At 41.9% G+C, this 20257-nt stretch overlaps 1 protein-coding gene across 2 annotated transcripts in view; it reads left to right on the forward strand.

Moving 5' to 3' along the window:
* The window catches only part of LOC120558632 (voltage-gated potassium channel subunit beta-2-like), a 155677-nt gene that overhangs the window by 73772 nt on the left and 61648 nt on the right, over positions 1 to 20257 (forward strand). For both annotated transcript variants that reach the window (XM_039799714.1, XM_039799715.1), the window contains one exon: positions 3480 to 3517. In XM_039799714.1, coding sequence (XP_039655648.1) covers positions 3480 to 3517 — 38 coding nt within the window. The remainder of the gene's footprint in view (positions 1 to 3479; positions 3518 to 20257) is intronic.

A 20257-nucleotide genomic window follows, 5' to 3' on the forward strand; every position in this document is an offset into this window, starting at 1 on the left:
CAGCTAGATTGAAGCTATTTTGTTCTATGCAGTGTATATGTCTGATAATAATACAAAGTATTTCGTCTTTCAGCCTTTTCAGGAAATTCATTTCAACTTCCATCTTTGACAGTATTACAGTTCAGCTTCCAGCTTTTCTAACAATGTATTTTAGCTCTTCCTTTAGGTAATGCAGTTTAGCTTCCATCTCTGACAATTTTCTAGATGTTTCAGCAGTGCAGTGCAATGCATTTGAGCTTTAAGATTATTAAGCATTATTAGTGTGGTCATTTACGAGATACAAACGTGAGTCCATTAGCCTCTGCGCTAAGCTATTCAGCTGATAACGCTACTCTACGCTAACTCTCCCAATGTTAGACCCAGGTGAAAAAAGCTGGGTGTTTGGCTCGAGGTCATGGTGCAAAGGACCCTAGGGTGAAATTACTCCGAACCATCACTTTAAGTTAGACGACTTACCGTAACTATATATTAAAATAGCATAACCATCTTCTGAGCACATACAAAGTGGTAATGACTAAACACAACTATCCCCCAAATACTATAAATAGGGTCTGCCCTGGGCTGCTGGCCTGCCAGTTTGTGTGCATACATGAGCTTACATGTTCCCTCTATCTCCAGCAGTGTCCAACATTTTCCCCCAGCTGGCTCCTCGTGCCCGTAGATCTGACCCTAGGGTTTTATTGACCCCTTGTATATTTTTACTAGCCTGGAAAAAAAACACTTTTTCAAATTGGTAATTTATAATTGTATATACATTGTAATGATTCATCCAAACAACAACATCAAGCCTATTCTGTGTCTACAAATATACGTTCAGTGAATTTAGTAGGATTTGCACTCTAAAAATGCCTAGTTATTACACAGTAATGCTTGTTTTATTTTAGGTGAAGGCCAGAGTGAGGCTTATTGACACTGTCAAGGCCATGACACTGCTGCTTTCACTTACTCTTTGTAATCTCCCAATGTCAATAATCATCATACATCGATACTGTGTATTTTGGTTATCAAAGAGCAATAAAAACTTTTGTGATTATGGTTTTTGTATGTATGTTTTAGTTCTTAAATCGTACAACAGCTAATTTGCCACAATGTTATGAAGAGGAGAAGACATGCTGATCAGGCAAATATCAGAAATTTTAAGTAAAAGTGTTTTAACAGCCATTTGGCTGTGTTGTTTCCTCTTTGTGTTGATATTGTAGTAATATGAATATGTCCGAGCAATGTTTACTAGGAGTTTGTTTAGCAATGTTTAGGAGACTACTTTGTTGGGAAGCCAACCCAAGCATCAATTTGCCTTAATCCAAAATTCGTCCAACGAACACTACAGTAAAAACAGTTAACATTGGTATTTATACTACTAGTGCTGTGCGTCTACATCAGAGGAAGACATAGGCGCCAATACCGTGGGTGCTCCGGAGTTCGAGCACCCACTGAAAATACCAGCACCCACTGAGCACCCACGTGTGCCAGACTGCCAGTAGGCTACATTTATTTAAAATTAAACATTGCAATTGGTGCTAAGTGGAGCGTCTGTCATAATGTGATTGGTTATGTCGCTGTCATCCTATCCTGCCATCTGCGTCATCCTGGATACCACCATCCAGCAGTCTTTGATGAAAACGTAATATGCGTTAGGTAATCAGAGTGAGAATTAAATGGACAGATTTGTTATTAAAAAAGCAAAGCTAATGATGTGCATCAACGACATCCACCACCAGTGCAGAGTTCTTAATTTCCCACGAAGCTGATCGCGGTGGATAGGCTACCCCAGAGCCCGGGCTGGACCCTTGATCAAGCGATTTTTTTTTTTTATTTTTTTTTAAAGCCTAATTGGGTGGGGAGAAAGCTATGCCATAATCAGAAATATTATAAATATATATAGGCTATATAAAAGTAACAAATGTGTACAAAAGTTAGGCTGCAGTTACAAAATGCAACACGTGTCATGCGCGGAGTCTCCTCTACTCGCACGCATCACACCGGTCCTGCTGGGCTGAATAAACAAACAGCGCAGTTTACATGCTTTGTCCTTGTTGCATTATTCTAAACAGATTTCTGCAGTTCAAACAACTCAGAATTGTAGTTGAGAACGTCAGTTATAACGGCCCACGTGTTAAAAAAGTGTCAGTTTAAATCGGGCTCATAATTACAGTTAACGTGTCGTGTCGGGCTCGGACACAACGTGCTCGGGCTGGGTCGGGCTTGATTTTTTGGGCCGATCTAAGCTCTAGTGGTCAGTTAAACTTCTCATCTCCAGTCCTATCTGTATTTGTGAGAAGTGGCGCTGTTCTTTGTTGAAACTTGACGGCTTTATTATCGAGTTAATAGTGTGTTTGTATCGGCTGCTGTCTGTTTCCTAAGGTTTTGAAATGCAAACATTTTTTCGACTACTTTTTTTTTTAAAGGGCATGCGCGCGTGAGCACCCACGGAGGAAAACATTGTGCTTCTATATTTACCTGACAGAGAACATTGCAGAATCAGAATGTAATCACAAAATATCACAATTAAAATGTGGAGTAATCAGACATTAGTGTCATGGACTCAGCAGTGTGCTACCCCCCTGCCCGTTATGAGAGCTAATCAGCACATATCTGCGTCGTTAAATTCGTGTGAATTGTCGCTTTTTTTTTAAAAAAAAAGAGAGGGGAGGGGGGGGGCGGGGGCTGTTTATTCAAAAAAAAAAAAAAGGGGGGGGGGGCCCCCCCCCCCCCCAAAAGCTAATGTGTGCTTCTTTTACCTGTATATTTAAGGATAACTTTTGCATTTCTTATCCAAACAACACCAAAGTTGGCACTGTACTTACTCTTGCCCATAGCAAGACACCTGTAAGTTTGAAATCCATCGGACTAACGGTTCGAGAGATATGCGCTTAACACCCAGACAGACACACACACAGACAGAAAGACGTTCTTGGAATGATAGATAGATAGATAGATAGATAGATAGATAGATAGATAGATAGATAGATAGATAGATAGATAGATAGAGGGTAGTATTTGTAATCAAGACTGGCTATGTGGTCTCTTCGTGGTATTTCTTAAGATTATTTTTGGGCCTTTTTAGACAGTTTAAGAAAGAGAGGGGAGAGAGCGGGGAAATTACATGCCGCAGGTCAGAATCAAACCCACGGCCGCTGCGCTAAGGACTGAGCCTTGGTGCATGCTCAACCAGGTGAGCTACCCAGTAGCCTCTTTTTTTTTTTTTGACCTGACATTAGTTTTGATGGCATGAGAGCATGAGACCTTGAAATTCGTTGTCATATGCCAAAAGTGAGAGAGTTGACAACCCTGATAATATCACTACAGTTCAGAGTGCCCTGACAAATCTGTGACTGGACTGTACATTCTCAAATATTGGCTTGCAAACTGAACAATACTCAAATTTGTTGCAATTCAAATTTGTTTCAATCCCTTTCAACAACAACAACAACACACACACACACACACACACAAAATGTAATCGTTTTATTTTTGTGCAGGCACGTGGGTTACCTTTGGAGGCCAGATAACAAATGAGGTAAGAGAAAGTACCTGAACACATATACAGTCTCAGGTAATCCAGGTTTAACGATGTATAATAACAATCACAATAGCTTTACCAAGTAACATACATGGACATCTTGTACACAAAGATTGAATTAGCCCACTAATTTCACCTGATTGTTTTAAAATGGTGGAGCAAACTTTGAAAGATACATAATCGGCTGGCGGTCTGGGGATCCTTACATTTTTTTTTTTGGTTTATACATTTCCTGCATATGTTCACCACCTAACCTATTGGATTATGTTGACAAACAGCCCCTTGCCTTAGTCTAGATTAGTTAGTTGAAAATGTATATATTTTCAAGAAAATAATTGTTGAAATGAAATTATAATTATAAATAGTGTTCTTTATCAAGGAACCACATTGTTTCACTTGGCAGGGTTGGATCAACCTATTCGCTGGTTGGATAGTTTATCTCTTGGGTAGTCATGCATGATAGAACATCTTCATAAGTACTGGGTATGTTCTTGTATACTCAGTACTTAAGCAGAAACTGGACTGTAAAGGGAAGTCTTGTTTGTTCCCAGGTTATTACCAGGGTATTACTATACAACTTGTAATAGAGTACTCCTGTTTATGCAGTCAACACCAACGTGTACCATATAGGTTCCATAATATAACTATGAAAAACATAAATATTAACCCATTAAATAAGTAGAAACTGGACTGTAAAAAGAAGCCTTGTCTGTTCCCAGGTTATAACCAGGATATTACCATTAAAATTGTAATAGATTACTTTCTTTGTTTGTATAGTGAACACCAACTTTTAGGTTCCACCAGCTCCCTTTATATACAGAGTTTGGCCAACTAGGGAATCGAATGTTCTGAGCTATCCTGTTATGCTATTGGTTCCGAGGTGGTCACGTGTTTCGTGGACTCCATGTTGGATACCAACATTCACCTGATTCCCATTGACACAGTGCAGGGAATAGTGGAAAATGTAATACATTATTTTAAAAATGACATAAATCACTGAAGAAATGCCCAACTGTTGCGCCTTTGGCTGCAATGAAAGACATGGAACCAGCAAAAGATTTCACAAGTCCCCCCCCGTGAACCAAAAAGGCGAAAAGTGTGGGAGCTGTTCATTATTGTGTGAGGTAAATGTCAATTTCTCTCTTCGATATGATAACAAATTACATAGGACAAATATAGTAATGTGTACCATGCTGTCAAAAAAGTTCTAACACTGCTTAAGAAATGAATGAAGTTTGAAGTTAGCCCTGCCTTATGCTAGCGTTAGCTTTTTCGCTAGCACTCCATGTACCTAAATGCTTGTGATCTTGCCATAGTCGTATGGCTTTTGGTCTCGACCGAGTCCAGGTGTCTTTATTATGTTCATAATAATATTGGAGGGAAAGTGAAACACAGGGATGTTGTTCGGCTGCTACGCCGATGTTTGCTAACTTTAGCTCAACAGCTTTAGCCTAGCCTGCTAGGTAAATATTACACTGCCTTCGGAGTTTCCTATATCTGCGTCCATGTTGTAAACATAAGACCTGTGGCGTTAGTGCTCCTTTTGTACCATCATTTTATTGAATGAAATATTAAGCTTCGCTCCTACGAGATGAGTGGGTTTTTGTTACGTTACACACAAAGCTAACTGACTATAGTTAGCCTGTATGTATGCTAGTGAGCATTAGAAAGGTAAACACTGCTCAGAGACTACACTACACTACAATGGCCATTTTTTAGAGGCCCATTTACGATATAGAAGGTAAACATACACTGAAATATTTCCGTAAGGGCCTTTTACATATTGACAAATGTTGATAATAACATGTCTATGCCTGTTTATGGTGAAAATAAGCGATTTATTTGAAGATAGCATATCTTGAAATGTCATCTGACATTGGTCTCCAATATGGCCCCCATGAATGTCGGCAGGGTGTGGAGCTATACATTTTAAATCAGGGCTGATGTGAATTTCGAACACCATGTCTGGGACGAACCCCAGAATTTCGGCCAGACGTCCTTTAAACACAATATGCCAGCTATCCCCTGCAGTAAAAAATATCTTATTAGTGACATTGTTGTAGTTCATAGTTATGTGCGATGTGCTTGGGTTAGACGCACATTTCATATTATATTCTTTAACAATGCTGGCTAATAGGAAATTTATTCCAGAAATTCATTTGTATTATATTCATCGTTTGAGCTCAGTACTGTTTGGATAGGGGCCGCTAAAGCAGGACCCTGTAGCTCTACATTTAAAATACTATCCTTTGTTGCAGTGTCTAAGGCCTTGTCGATTAACCCTGTTAGAGTTCTGTGTACTTGTTCTGGTACGCTGTCAATATTGGACAAATTGATATTCCGCAGATCAACATCTTGGCGAAACTCTGTTGCATTAAAAACTGAAAATCATCATCCTTGTACAGTGTGTCTGTATGGTTATACATTTGTGTGTATTTCCTTTTGTAAAATACAACCTTCAATGTATCAAACTGTAGATCCTTCCTACACACCATTAACATCTTGTAAGAACTTCTGTTAATAAAAAAAATCTTAAAAAAAAAAGAAAAGAAATCGGAATCTCTCTGGATGATATTTCAGATGATATCCTAGACAAACGCCCCTCCCCACACTGTATCGGTCCCTGTGGATTTCAAGACGGCCCCATGTATGTACTTGTGGATGGCTGTGGATCTGTATAATCATCTGCACATATACAATTTGACGATTGGACAATCTGAAAACCTGCATCATGTAATCAGGATTTGTTGGCTGTGTGGTGTCGAGACAATCCACAGGCCTGTCTGGACATACTGCCGGTGGGGCGTGATTTGATGGCTGGTTGGTGACAAGGCTGACTGTTTCTTGGGGAATTGCACCACCATTACCAGCCGTACGTCTGTTGTCCAGTACAACTTGGAATATTTTCATCTGCACACAACACATCTACATTGGTGTCAGCGTGGTGTACATGTATTTTGTTGGGGACCAAGAAGCTGGTTAAACAGTGATTTGGCTCAGATTGAGTTGACTGCACAGACAAAGGATCTTGGCCTACATGTGAATCCCAAAGCCAGTTTCACCAAACTCCTACAGGCTGCTATTTGGAAGCAGAGTCCCTAAGATGGAGATTCTACATTCAACACGTGGAGGGCACGGCAGACTGGTGGTGAGACAAAGAACTGCTTCACACCTGTGAGAAGGTTGCGCTTTCCCATTGGCTGTCGGGTCTTTGAATGCACCACCCCGCCACTAGGAGGCGGAGGTAGGATAAAAGCTGTCGGCACTGTGTGTTTCTTCGCTCTTTCCACGGTGACCCAGGTCACTACAGGAAGCACTCTAGTCCGGACTAGCTAGCCAGCATCACCTCGCTGGTCGAGTTGAACTGGGACAAATTTATATCGGTCTGATATACAAAGGGATCCGAAGAAATACTGGCCGGGTATTCCCTCTATCTGCAGCGGGTTTAATCAGCCTGGATTCAAGAAAAGGACGGTGTTCTGTTTCTTGCTTGTCGACATGGATTACGTCCCGCCCACTGCTCTGGGCGAAACGGATCGTTAAACTCTGGCGAGAGATTTAACTGACAAACAACGCACACCGTAAGGCTTTACACAGTTCTGGGCAGATGTTAGAACTAGTGCGTTTTGGTTTGTTATTAATGAGCAAAGGGTTCGCGACCGCTGTGCCATTAATGTGATCTGATTGTTATCATGTATTGGCCATATCTGGTTACTAATCTGTTGCTGTGAATGTATAACTGATCATTATACCGTTTCATTTTTGTTGTGTTAAGTAGCTGGGTTAAAACCGTAAGCGCTACCTGCTAGACCACTCCTTCGAAGGAGTTTAGTTACTGTCCGCGAGATAATCGCGGTGAATCAGCTGTTAGCCACTAGAGTGGTTATAGTGGCCGTTTCCCTCGGTAAATCAAAAGTCTCACTCTGTCCTAACTACACGTGGGGTCCAGACCTGGGTGGCTGAGGGAGCTGGCCATTATCTATAACTAAGATCAGAGTGTTTCTTTTCTTTTCCTCCTTTATTCTGTTCCTTTTACTAACCCACACACGGACATATAAGCTAACCACGTAGCTCCCGAGCTAACGCTGCTAACTTAACCACGTGGGATTTGTATAGAGCTAATGGGTGATTTAGCATATGGTATAAACGTGCGTGTTGCCTAGCAACCCCCACCTCGGCTTCTTCAGCTCCTCTCCGTGCACACAGCACCACTACTGCCCTATTGAGGCTAAATGGTTTTGTGCAGCTCACAGGAGTAGCCTTTTGGAGTTGTTTTTGTATTAGAACTACATCTCGACACCGCCCCCTCCTCTCTCACACACACTCACACACACACACACACACACACACACACACACACACACACACACACACACACACTACCCCCCTTCAAACATTTGATCACACTTCCTATCATAAATGCAATGCTACAGACCCATCAAGCATGCTATCAGTTACTCACCTCTTCAGCGCCGCTTTGAGGTAAAACATGGATTGGGGCAATTATGACTATTATACTATGGGCCCCGTTGACACATCCGTGTCCTGGAAGTCTGCCACGCTCCCCCGTTGTAAAACACCACCTGATTGTTGCTGCTCATCACCCTGCCTCTCTGGGAAATCTGACGCCTCCAATAAAAGGTGTGAATGACTCCACTGCCACTGGATGCACTCTCTGCAAAGCTGCGACGGCGTTTAGTGTCTGAAAACACATGGGAAACAGCTTTAACATATATAGATTAAGATTTTTATCACGTTAGTTGAGTATATGCAGTTAGATACAAAGCCTGGTACCTCTATAGCATAATTGGGGTCCTCGGTTAACGTAGTACACGCTGCCTCATCACAATTAACAGTCGAACATGAAGGTTTGAGCGGGAAAAGCACCTGAGATTTCTGGGACACACACACGCACACACACACACACTTTATGAGAAAATAACCCCTTTTAAATATTACATGCTTATTTTACATACTCTTTTTCAACTCACCACAATAGGTGTCTTCCTTATTCTGCGAACACGAGATGGTATGGGGATATTATTGTCCACAAATAGTTGCTGTGATTCACAGGGCTGCTGGAGTCCGCGGATTTCAACACATGGCTTTATTGAAACCACATCACCACACTGTCGCTTTTGTAGAGGTAAAGACGACCTACACAACAAAATACCATATAGATATTAGTGATCTAAAACACCTTGTATAAAAAAAATAATTGAAATCATATAAACATTTTTGTAGATAATTACCCTTTTTCAGCTTTCTTAGTGCTTCTTTTTCTTATTAAACCAGTGGATTGGTTTAAGAATTGACATATTCTTTAATACTGGTCTCCCTACATAAAAAACAGAACAAAAGGAATACATGAAAGACCAAACATTGACATATAATCACATTATACATCAGTGTCTTGTCAATATATATATGTGTGTGTGTGTGTGTGTGTGTATATATATATATATATATATATATATATATATACACAGTACAGGCCAAAAGTTTGGACACACCTCATTCAATGCGGTTCCTTTATTTTCATGACTATTTACATTGTAGATTCTCACTGAAGGCATCAAAACTATGAATGAACACATGTGGAATTATGTACTTAACAAAAAAGTGTGAAATAACTGAAAACATGTCTTATATTCTAGTTTCTTCAAAGTAGCCACCCTTTGCTCTGATTACTGCTTTGCACACTCTTGGCATTCTCTTGATGAGCTTCAAGAGGTAGTCACGTGAAATGGTTTTCCAACAGTCTTGAAGGAGTTACCAGAGATGCTTAGCACTTGTTGGCCCTTTTGCCTTCACTCTGCGGTCCAGCTCACCCCAAACCATCTTGATTGGGTTCAAGTCCGGTGACTGTGGAGGCCAGGTCATCAGGCACAGGACTCCATCACTCTCCTTCTTGGTCAAATAGCCCTTACACAGCCTGGAGGTGTGTTTGGGGTTATTGTCCTGTTGAAAAATAAATGATGGTCCAACTAAACGCAAACCGGATGGGATGGCATGTCACTGCAGGATGCTTTGGTAGCCATGCTGGTTTAGTAAGCCTTCAATTTTGAATAAATCCCCAACAGTGTCACCAGCAAAGCACCCCCACACCATCACACCTCCTCCTCCATGCTTCACGGTGGGAACCAGGCATGTAGAATTCATCCGTTCAGCTTTTCTGCGTCGCACAAAGACACAGCGGTTGGAACCAAAGATCTCAAATTTGGACTCATCAGACCAAAGCACAGATTTCCACTGGTCTAATGTCCATTCCTTGTGTTTCTTGGCCCAAACATATCTCTTCTGCTTGTTGCTTCTCCTTAGCAGTGGTTTCCTAGCAGCTATTTGACCATGAAGGCCTGATTCGCGCACTCTCCTCTTAACAGTTGTTCTAAAGATGTGTCTGCTGCTAGAACTCTGTGTGGCATTCATCTGGTCTCTAATCTGAGCTGCTGTTAACTTGCGATTTCTGAGGCTGGTGACTCGGATGAACTTATCCTCAGCAGCAGAGGTGACTCTTGGTCTTCCTTTCCTCGGGCGGTCCTCATGGGAGCCAGTTTTGTTGTAGCGCTTGATGGTTTTTGCGACTGCACTTGGGGACACATTCAAAGTTTTCGCAATTTTCCGGACTGACTGACCTTCATTTGTTCAAGTAATGATGGCCACTCGTTTCTCTTTACTTAGCTGATTGGTTCTTGCCATAATATGAATTCTAACAGTTGTCCAATAGGACTGTCGGCTGTGTATCAACCTGACTTCTGCACAACACAACTGATGGTCCCAACCCCATTTAATAACGGAAAAAATTCCACTAATTAACCCTGACAAGGCACACCTGTGAAGTGAAAACCGTTTCAGGTGACTACCTCATGAAGCTCATTGAGAGAACACCGAGGGTTTGCAGCGCTATCAAAAAAGCAAAGGGTGGCTACTTTGACGAATCTAAAATATAAGACAGGCCAGAGTTTGGCCCTGGCAAAGTTCTTCCAACTTTCGTATCCATGGTCCAGCTCCCTGGGTGATTGGCGGGAGGTCATCCATTAACCCCTCCAGATCTCTGTGTTTAAATGGCACATACACTCCAAAGTAGGTTGAGGGGTGTTCCATAATAGGGAAAGCTCCAGCCCCCCCTTTTTTGGATCTGTCTCTAAGGTCATATACTCTTCTTGCTTCATCCATGACCTTCGCTTCTCCTTCAAACACACCTTGCAGCTGCAGTTTCTGCATGCCTCCATCGTGTGGGGGACCCCTTTTGGTGAAGTGTTTTGTAATTCTGTGCTGCTGTTCATCTTCATCGTCAGTAGAGGATACGTCAGTTCCTGATTCCTTCAAGCTAACCGCTGAGGTGTGGCTGGAGAAGGTATAGTCAGAGTGTTGGGAGACTTTATCTGAGGGTGCATACTCATTTGCAAATCAATCGAAAGGAGGTGGTCTCACTTGCAGACCACCTCTAGGAGTGCTCTGGGACTGAGGTTGGGGTAGGAGCTGAGGCGTTGATTGTGATGGTGGCAGTTGGAGTGATGCAGCGGATGGTCCTGGGGGTCCTTGGCCTGATGGTGACTGTGTCCCGACCATGGATTCCCCCTTGAGCTGGCTCATTTCTGCTCTGGTGTTTTGCATTTGATTTTCTAGTTTGTCAACTGTGTCAGTCAGGTCGGCTGTGCATTTCACCAGATTCACCAGGTTATTGTGTTGGGGGATGTCCAGATCCAGAACTCCTCCATTCACTTCCAGTACACCTCTCTTTACTGGCACCACAGGAGCCTGTTACAGCCTCGTAGGATGGAGGTGCTGTTGGTTGTGGCCGGGAAGGGTACATGCTGGCAGTGGCTGTGATTGGGTTATTAGTCTTTTCTGGTATTACTTCAGTTGTGCCACCAGATGTTGCCAACTTATCATTTTTCCTTTTCAGTTTACTCAGCAGTTCAGTCAGCCCCCTTGTGACATCTTTCTCTACAGCTTTCTTTTGTTTACGCCCCCATACAGGACCCCACTTCCTACTTCCTTTTTCGTTCCATTCTGTGTCTGCCACTCGTGCCTGACTCTTTGCTCTGATATTCAAAGTTCTCAATACACTCTCATCTCTCCCTATGTCTGCCAACAGTCCTTCCGTTTCCCACTTACGGAGTAGCTTTTTTCCTGTCTCAACCCATTGTTTCTGCTGCCCCCCCCGGTGCTTTCTTCCCCAGTTTCACCAACAGAAAAGCTTTCAGTTCTTCCATTTCAGCACTGTATGCACAATCTTTCACTTATCTATGCTATGATACAGTTCCCAACAGCACCCGAAACACACTATATATAAGAAACCGTATATATATTTTCAACGAACAATTGTCTCTGCTTTTCAAAGTGTCAATTTGACTCTGTAACGTCAGTCTGTCTCTTGTCCTGCTGTATGTTGCTCTCAAAATCTGAGTCTAGCTCTAAACTCACTTCGTCACCACTACCTGTTACTGTTTCACTCTTTTCCTAAAGTATTCTCCCCTGTCCGTTTGGACACTTCACACAATGAACCTTCACTAGTAATTGTTTCTACTTCAAGCTGTGCCTTATTAATTTTATCCTCTTCACAGTATACCTCAAAATCAAACAGCGCTCGGGTAATTTTATTCTCTTCACAATATACTTCAAAATCTACCTCCATATGGAAATGTAAAACGTTTTCTGTCATTGCATTGAATTCACAATCATTGGCTTTTTACAGTTTCTACCAACCAACCGACTGCGATTCCTCTAATTAAGTCAAATTAAACCAACTCTCCGATTTTTCTAACCAAGAGCTTTTTACGGTTTTATTTCATCCAATGTACTCAACTTTCCGACCAGTTGTAGATCAAAAGCTTTTTACGAGTCTCTTATAGCCAATTTATAGGTCTCGTCAGACCATTGAACCTTCGAAGGTTTACCTCTTTGATTTTAGTTTTGCCCAACTCTCCGGTCTCAATGAACCAAGAGCTTTTTACAGGTCTAATTTAGATTTATTTTTTGTTGCCCAACTCACCGAATCACAATGGACCAGGAGCTTTTTACAGGCTAATTTAGATTTATTTTTTGTTGCCCAACTCCCCGAATCACAATGGACCAGGAGCTTTTACAGGCTTTTTTTTCACTCTGTTAACAGTTCTTATTTTGCAATTTCGTTTTACTGTTTAGTTTTCTTTTATACTCTTAAGATTTCATTCAATTTACCAACGGCACTCTTGTTCTTCTTCACTCAAAAATTTGGTTATGCTCAATGTGCAGAAGTTAGATATTAACAGGTTTCTGCTTACCTTATTTTGACAACGCGCTGTTTTGAGTGAAGGAAAAACTGGAGTCCGTCCTGTCTGCTCGATTCAGGGGAAAGTCCTCTGGCACCACTCAGTGGATCACGTTGTGGTCACCACTTTGTGCATGTTAAAAATCCACTAAGTAGACAAGGAGAGGACTTAAAAGTTTAACAAGTATTTATTTAAGTAAAATCATAAGAGCATAAACGTGTACACGGGTCCGAGTTGAGCAGGCACACAGGCTTCTCTCATCAGACTTGCGACATCAGAATTTTTTCTGGCTGATACATGAATTCATATATCAGTCTCTAAGAGCATTTTGATTTGTTTATTAAAAGTTGGAGGAGTACCGTGGTTTAGACTTGGCGTCCCCTGGTTGGTGCACAGACTGGTTCCAGTCTTTTGGCACTCCGCCGTCACGGTAGCCATGCGCTACCTATTTTATATCAAAGACTGAGTGAAGAGGTTGCCTGTATAGGTTTGTTTGACGTGTGAATGTGTGCTGTCACTTATTATACAGGTTTCAAATCACCTGTTAACATAGTCTTCATCAGTTATTAGACAGACTTTAGCTATGCTGATGGTCAGAGAGAACAATGCGCCGCTGTTGCCTGTCACAGGTTGAGAAGTAACTTATTTTCATGGTCAAACTGATATCAAACTGATATTAACTTCATTGCTGCACTCTTGTTGCTCTCTGAACACCGTCATACAGTGCTGCTTTCTGCACGTACAACAGTATCCTTTTCTCATTTTGCCTGACTAAGCTGTCACAGTGCTCTTCCACTAAACACACTAAACACACAATACTATTCAACTATAATTTGTATCCTCATAAAGCATAGCCAGCTTGATTGATTATTTCTATTTCTTACAGCTTTAATTGTATTGTTTATGGTTTAGCTCAAACACTCCTTACTCAATCCCTACTATTATTAGTGTATAAGTTGAAGTCAGTTTAAATGAAAAAATAAATATGCACTGATATGTCCTATGTGTTCCTATTAGTGTTATGTGGAATTATCATTTCTATATTATTGTAGTGCACTGTAGTTTCCAGGGAGATGGAAATTAGCAATTCAAATTATAAAGGTTGGTGTCTCCCCTTTAGTCTACATAACATTTCATAGCATGTTACCACTTTATGTACAACTGTTCATTTATCATACAGACTGAAACTCATCTTCTAGTAAATCAGAAAACAAATACACCAAAAAATATGAACTAAATACTACATCTAATGTAGGCTATAGCCTATGGCATAATTTAAACAAGTCTCCCGAAAAGAAACGGGTATATCTTTCTCCCCCGCCTCTGCCTGCTGCGCTGTGTGTGTGTGTGTGTGTGTGTGTGTGTGTGTGTGTGTGTGTGTGTGTGTGTGTGTGTGTGTGTGTGTGTGTGTGTGTGTGTGTGTGTGTGTGTGTGTGTGTGTGTGTGTGTGTGTGTGTGTGTGTGTGTGTGTGTGTGTGTGTGTGTGTGTCCAAAAAGACAGTTAACCACAGGTTCCCGTTAATCTTATGATTGACATGTGTTGTGATATTTAAACAAACGATCCGTCAACGGCAAAATAAAAGCCTCTTATTTACGGCAAGCTGGCGGCCGCGTCACTTTATGGAGCTCCGAAAACTTTGAAGCAAAACTTTGAAGCAAATTGTCAATTCTGCAAAGATTTTCGCAAGACTGCCTATATTCGAAATCTAAACCGTTAATTTCTCGCCTAAAATGTTCTCAGAAGTGAATTTAGTGATGAATAAGATGGCGGAAATTGTTAAAATCGTTTTTGGGCTGTCTATGTTCCAAAAACCCGACCATCATTGAATGCCAAAATGAATGTTGGGATACTGGTGCTGCGAAGTTCATACAAGTTACCAATCAATGCATCCTCTGTAAAATGGGCATGTCAAGAACATTTCCGGGAATCTTAACTGTTCTTGGTGAAATGCGAACTTGTATATTGGGACAGTACTTTGGCAACACAAGATGACATTTCACAGGGACACAAGAACACAAGTCAATAGAAGAACACAGATTGAGAAACGCCCATAGTCTCATGTAGGGGGTGAGAGGTGTTGCCCATGATTGATGCCAGCCTGGCTAACATCCTCCTCTCCCCCACCTCCTCTATGGTGTCCAGAGGGCAGACCAGAACAGAGCTAGCCCTCTTCAGCCATCCTTCACCAGTTTGTTGAGTCTTTTCCTGTCCCTCTCTGTGCTCCCAGCTCCTCAGCAGATGCAACCACAGAGTCATAAAATGTTTTAACAGTCCTGCTGTGACAGGGTGCATGGCTGCCGTCACGGTAGCCATGCGCTACCTATTTTATATCAAAGACTGAGTGAAGAGCTTGCCTGTATAGGTTTGTTTGACGTGTGAATATGTGCTGTTACTTATTATAAAGGTTTCAAATCACCTGTTAACATAGTCATTTATCAAATCCTTCATAGTAATCCCGTAGCTTTCTTGTGTACACATCTAATACTGCGGTGATTTATATGCAATTGCTACAACCATCAATACATAATTCTTTGATTGTTTAGAACCATAACAGTTATTTTACAAACTTTACAGGTTAAAATAATCAAGCAACACTTATGTCTTTGTTAACTAATGTATGTTTATTGAGTTTAAAAGCTAATAGAGGGTAACATGATCTTGGTCTGACCAGCATGTGCTCTCTTTGTTCTAAAGGAAAGTTAACCGCGATCCTCGGGTTTAAATGGGTCCATGACTTCCGGGGTAACAGGAAGTTAACCGGCATTTTTAAGTATTACATTTTTCAGCCATCAAGATGTCTTGTGGCTTTGGCTAATTTGAATGTCAATTATATAAATGATGTAAATGTCTAGCTTCTAAATTATATGAATGTTGGCTGTATGGAGCCGTTACGGTCTATTCACCTGAGCCACTCCTGCATTGTATTGTTGTGTTGGTATGTTCCAATTTGAGGAGCGGGGCTTCAGGCTATATAGCCTAGCAGTACTATTTGTTCGGGCGGAGAGCTTGAGGAAAACCTGAGGGAGTAGGACGTAAGTCTGCTGGAGGTCCTCAGTGTGGTGACTTGATTTAAGGTCTATTAGTGAACAGTTGTTTATACGGAGTGTCTATTTGCACCCCCGGTACAAATAGCCTCAGCCACACAGCTGAGCTATTCACACCCTGTGATGTAACAACAAAAACACGTTGCTCGCGTGCACCGAAATCATGGCGGACGTTCATCTTCCTTGACAGCAGAAACTGGCATATTAGGAAATGCCTGCTCTGGTTGGGTTGGTTAGGTTTAGGCAAGAGGAGTGGGATTGGTTATGGTTCAGGCAATAAATGCCTGTTTATAATAAATGTAAACGGACTGCATTTATATAGCGCTTTTCTAGTCTTAACGACTACTCAAAGCGCTTTAACATAGTACAGGAACCATTCACACTCATTCACACGCTGTGGCCGAGGCTGCCGTACAAGGTGCCACCTGCTCATCAGATAAACACTCACACACATTTATACTCCGATGCGCAGCATCGGGGGTAACTCGGGGTTCAGTGTCTTGCCCAAGGACACTTCGGCATGGGACTGCAGGGCCAGGGATTGAACCACCAGCCTTCCAATTGGCAGGCAACCGCTCTACCACTGAGCCACAGCCGCCCCAATAATATTCCAACAGTCTGACGAGAAAGCGGCAGCCTGCTGGGCTCCATACCCAGGGCAAAGTCACCCTTTGTGCATACTGCACTACGGGGCTCCGCGGCCAGCTGCCGGCATAACTATAATATATTTACGGTTTGAATTTCATCACGCCACTTTGATTTTAAGGCATTTTTATGAACGTGAGGCGTCTTTGTAGGACAAGCAGCTGCTTGCAATATGTCCCGTTCATTACAATGGGGAAATACCGCAGCTAGCTAGCTACACTGTCGCCATAACTAAATTATATTTACAGTTTGAATTTCGTCACGCCACTTATATAACATCATTCCCCAATGTCTTATAAAGCTAACCGTTGTGTCCGATTTGATTTCAAGGCATTTTTATGAACGCGAGGCGTCTTTGTAGGACGAGCAGCTGCTTGCTATATGTCCCATTCATTACAATGGGGAAATATCGCAGCTTGCTCACTTTCGCATAACTAAAGTATATTTACAGTTTGAATTTCGTCACGGCATGAATATTACAGGTTCCTCAAGGTCTTACAAAGCTTAGCTAACACTTGTCCGATTTCGGATTTCAATTGAATGTATTTTTGTGAATGTCAGAGTTAGGAGGAGGCTAGCTAGCTCTCATTGATGGACTCCATCTCACCGCGGCTCTAACAATGAGACTCGCAGCCAAAGAGGCTTTATTTCCCCGATTGTTTGTTTAAATAACTCAACACACATACCCATTATAAGATTAACTGGAACCTGCGGTCTGCGGTAAAGATTGCGGTGCGTTAAGCTCGCTGACACTGCGTCAGGGCGGCGATGTAGCAACCAGGCAGCACCAACACCGGCACTAAACTCCGACACACAGTCGGAGAAAATTCCTGCAATTAGCCATCCATTTTCGTAAAAGCGGCCCATATTTGAGCTTTATATGGTTGATTTCGCGCAAAAAGTTTCAGAAGTGAATTTTGTAATGGAATAGCAGAGATCTGCGTGACCTAGCTAGATTCAGAAGACTACCTGATCTCAGGTCAGTGTGTAGCCTATGTAAATGTTGGGCGTGACTGTTCTCTTAAGGTTCGGTTTTGAGATGCTTGCGTAAGCAACTCAGCTTTGTTGGGATTCCCCCGTTTTCAGCGGCAGTTTCAAAATATGAGATTTTCATAGTAAAGGGGTGTCAGTGGGACTTTGAGCTTCTATGTATGTCCTATTTACCCACCGAACTGTCGTTATTTAACTATGACGGGGTAAAATCGGTTTTGCATTCTATCACCCCTTTAATAGAACACATTGCTGTGTGCACCGGCGGGGTACGAATAGCATTCATTTCTAATTGCACCAGGGTACGAATAGCATACACTGCTAATTGTACCAGGGGTGCAAATAGCCTCACCCTTATTTATATTATCTGATTGTTTTGACTCCCAAGTCAATTTTAGAGGGTTTTCACCAGGGTTCTCAGGTGTTGTAATACAATCCTCTCCAAGGTCTTCATCAGGTGAGAAGGCCACTGGTCTGAAGTGGTTGGGCTCCCTGGGATGTGCAGTTTTAGGAACTGGGACCACACACAAAGTCTTCCACAGGATTGGAACTCGCTCCAGACTGAGGCTCAAGTTGAAGATGTGCAGGATGACCTCACTGAGGCGATCTGAGCAGATTCCATCCGGGGCCTTCCTTGCTTTGATCTTTTTTAGCTCGTTCTTCACCTGATTGACTGTCAGAGAGAGACTGCTAGAGGGAGGTGTAGGTGCTCCCTGGAGAGAAGGATGGGGGGAGGGGTGTGAAACATCCATGAATGAAGAATCAGAAGCAGTGGACAGGTGTGAAGTGGGGGATGCTGATGTCTCAGAAGCCCAAAGGTGTGTAAACAGACTGGAGATGGACCAGGTTGTGATCTGAGAGGCCCAGCGGGGGGAGGGGTGAAGAGATGTATAAATCTTTAATGTTTGCATACAGCAGATCCAATGTTTTATTGTCCCTTGTGTAGCATTTAACAAAGTGGGTGAAGGTGGGGAGTATTGCGGACAGGGGAGCATGATTGAAGTGTCTGCAGCTGTGACACAACTGTGTGAAGGAGCCATCTTTTTATTACAAGATACGGTTGCCGACAATGATTAAACATGTGTCGACGTAGTTGAACCGGTGTTTTTAGTGTCCATGGTTAGCAGATATTGTGTACGTAGTAAAAGTACACGTACGACAAGTTGAAATAGTTAAAAAGAAAGTAAAAACAGAAGAAAAAGTGAGCAAGAGCTGCTGGAACAGCTGCCCCCCTCACCGGCGCAATCCTCTTCAAGTTTCTGCACAGATTCAAGTTTATACCAAAGAAACTACCAGAAGCGTAATGTTAAATGCTACCAAGTAATCTATTTCAAGTTTAATGGTAATATCCTGGTAATAACCTGGAAACAAACAAGACTCCCTTTTACAGTCCAGTTTCTACTTATTTAATGTGTAAATAGTCATGTTTTTCATTATTATATTGTGGAATCTATATGGTAAAAGTTGATTTTAATTATACAAACAAAGTAAGTAAGCTATTACAAGTTTAATGGTAATATCCTGGATATAACCTGCGAACAAACAAGGCTTCCTTTTATAGTCCAGTTTCAACTTATTTAATGAGTAAATATTTGTTATACATATTTGTTTAATACATGTTTTTCCTGGTTATTTTATGGAACCTATATGGAACAAATTGGCATTGACTGCCCAAAAAAAGGGAGTAATCTATTACAAGTATTACTGTAATATATTGGTAATAACCTGGAAACAAACAAGACTTCCTTTTACAGTCCAGTTTCTGCTTAAGTACTGAGTAAATTGTGAATACATCTAAAAGAACATACCCACTACCCAAGAGATAAACTGTCCACCCAGTATGTGTTGCCAGGTAAGTACTGATATATATACAGTGGGGAGAATCACACTTGACATTAATCACACCTTTATTCCACTCTACAAAAAGCTAATGTAGAGGTCTCAGAATCAGGCCATCATTGTTGTCTCCCAACCATTGCCTATTCCATTTGTCCCAGAGTCCATCCCATCCCACACACACATACATGACACACACACAGACATGAGAGAGAGAGAGAGAGACAGAGAGAGAGAGAGAGAGAGACAGACAGAGAGAGAGACAGACAGACAAGAGAGAGAGAGAGAGAGAGAGAGACAGACAGAGAGAGAGAGAGACAGAGAGAGAGAGAGAGAGAGAGAGAGAGACAGACATGGAGACAGAGAGAGAGAGAGAGAGAGAGAGAGAGACAGAGAGAGAGAGAGACAAGGAGAGACAGAGAGAGAGAGAGACAGAGAGAGAGAGAGAGAGAGACAGAGAGAGAGAGAGAGAGAGAGAGAGAGAGAGAGAGAGAGAGAGAGAGAGACAGAGAGAGGAGAGAGAGGAAAGGATGGACCACACCACACCGGAATGGAAATATGGAACACATGGCCAAAATAAATAGAAATCAAGGACGAATGAAGGGACTGATCCAGAAATGGACTAATGGAGTGGAAATAATGAAAATGAGTTCAGGCATATAAAGACGGAAATGGATTCATGGACACAGGACAATGGATTCATGGTGAAAGACGGACATGGATGTGGAAGGATGAATGGACAAGGAATGGAGGAGACAGAGTGAAAGACGGAAGGAGGGACATAAAGAGCAGTGGAACTTAAAAAGCCACATACATACATATAACGAGCCTGAAATGAAAGAATAGAAGGATGGTGGAGGAAGACATAATGGAATAAAGACACAGAAGGAATGGACATGGAAGAAAGGAAATGGAAAGGAGAGAGAGAGAGAGAGAGAGAGAGAGAGAGAGAGTGGAATGGCCA

The sequence above is a fragment of the Perca fluviatilis genome, chromosome 5 (genome assembly GCF_010015445.1).
Source record: "Perca fluviatilis chromosome 5, GENO_Pfluv_1.0, whole genome shotgun sequence".
NCBI lineage: Eukaryota > Metazoa > Chordata > Actinopteri > Perciformes > Percidae > Perca > Perca fluviatilis.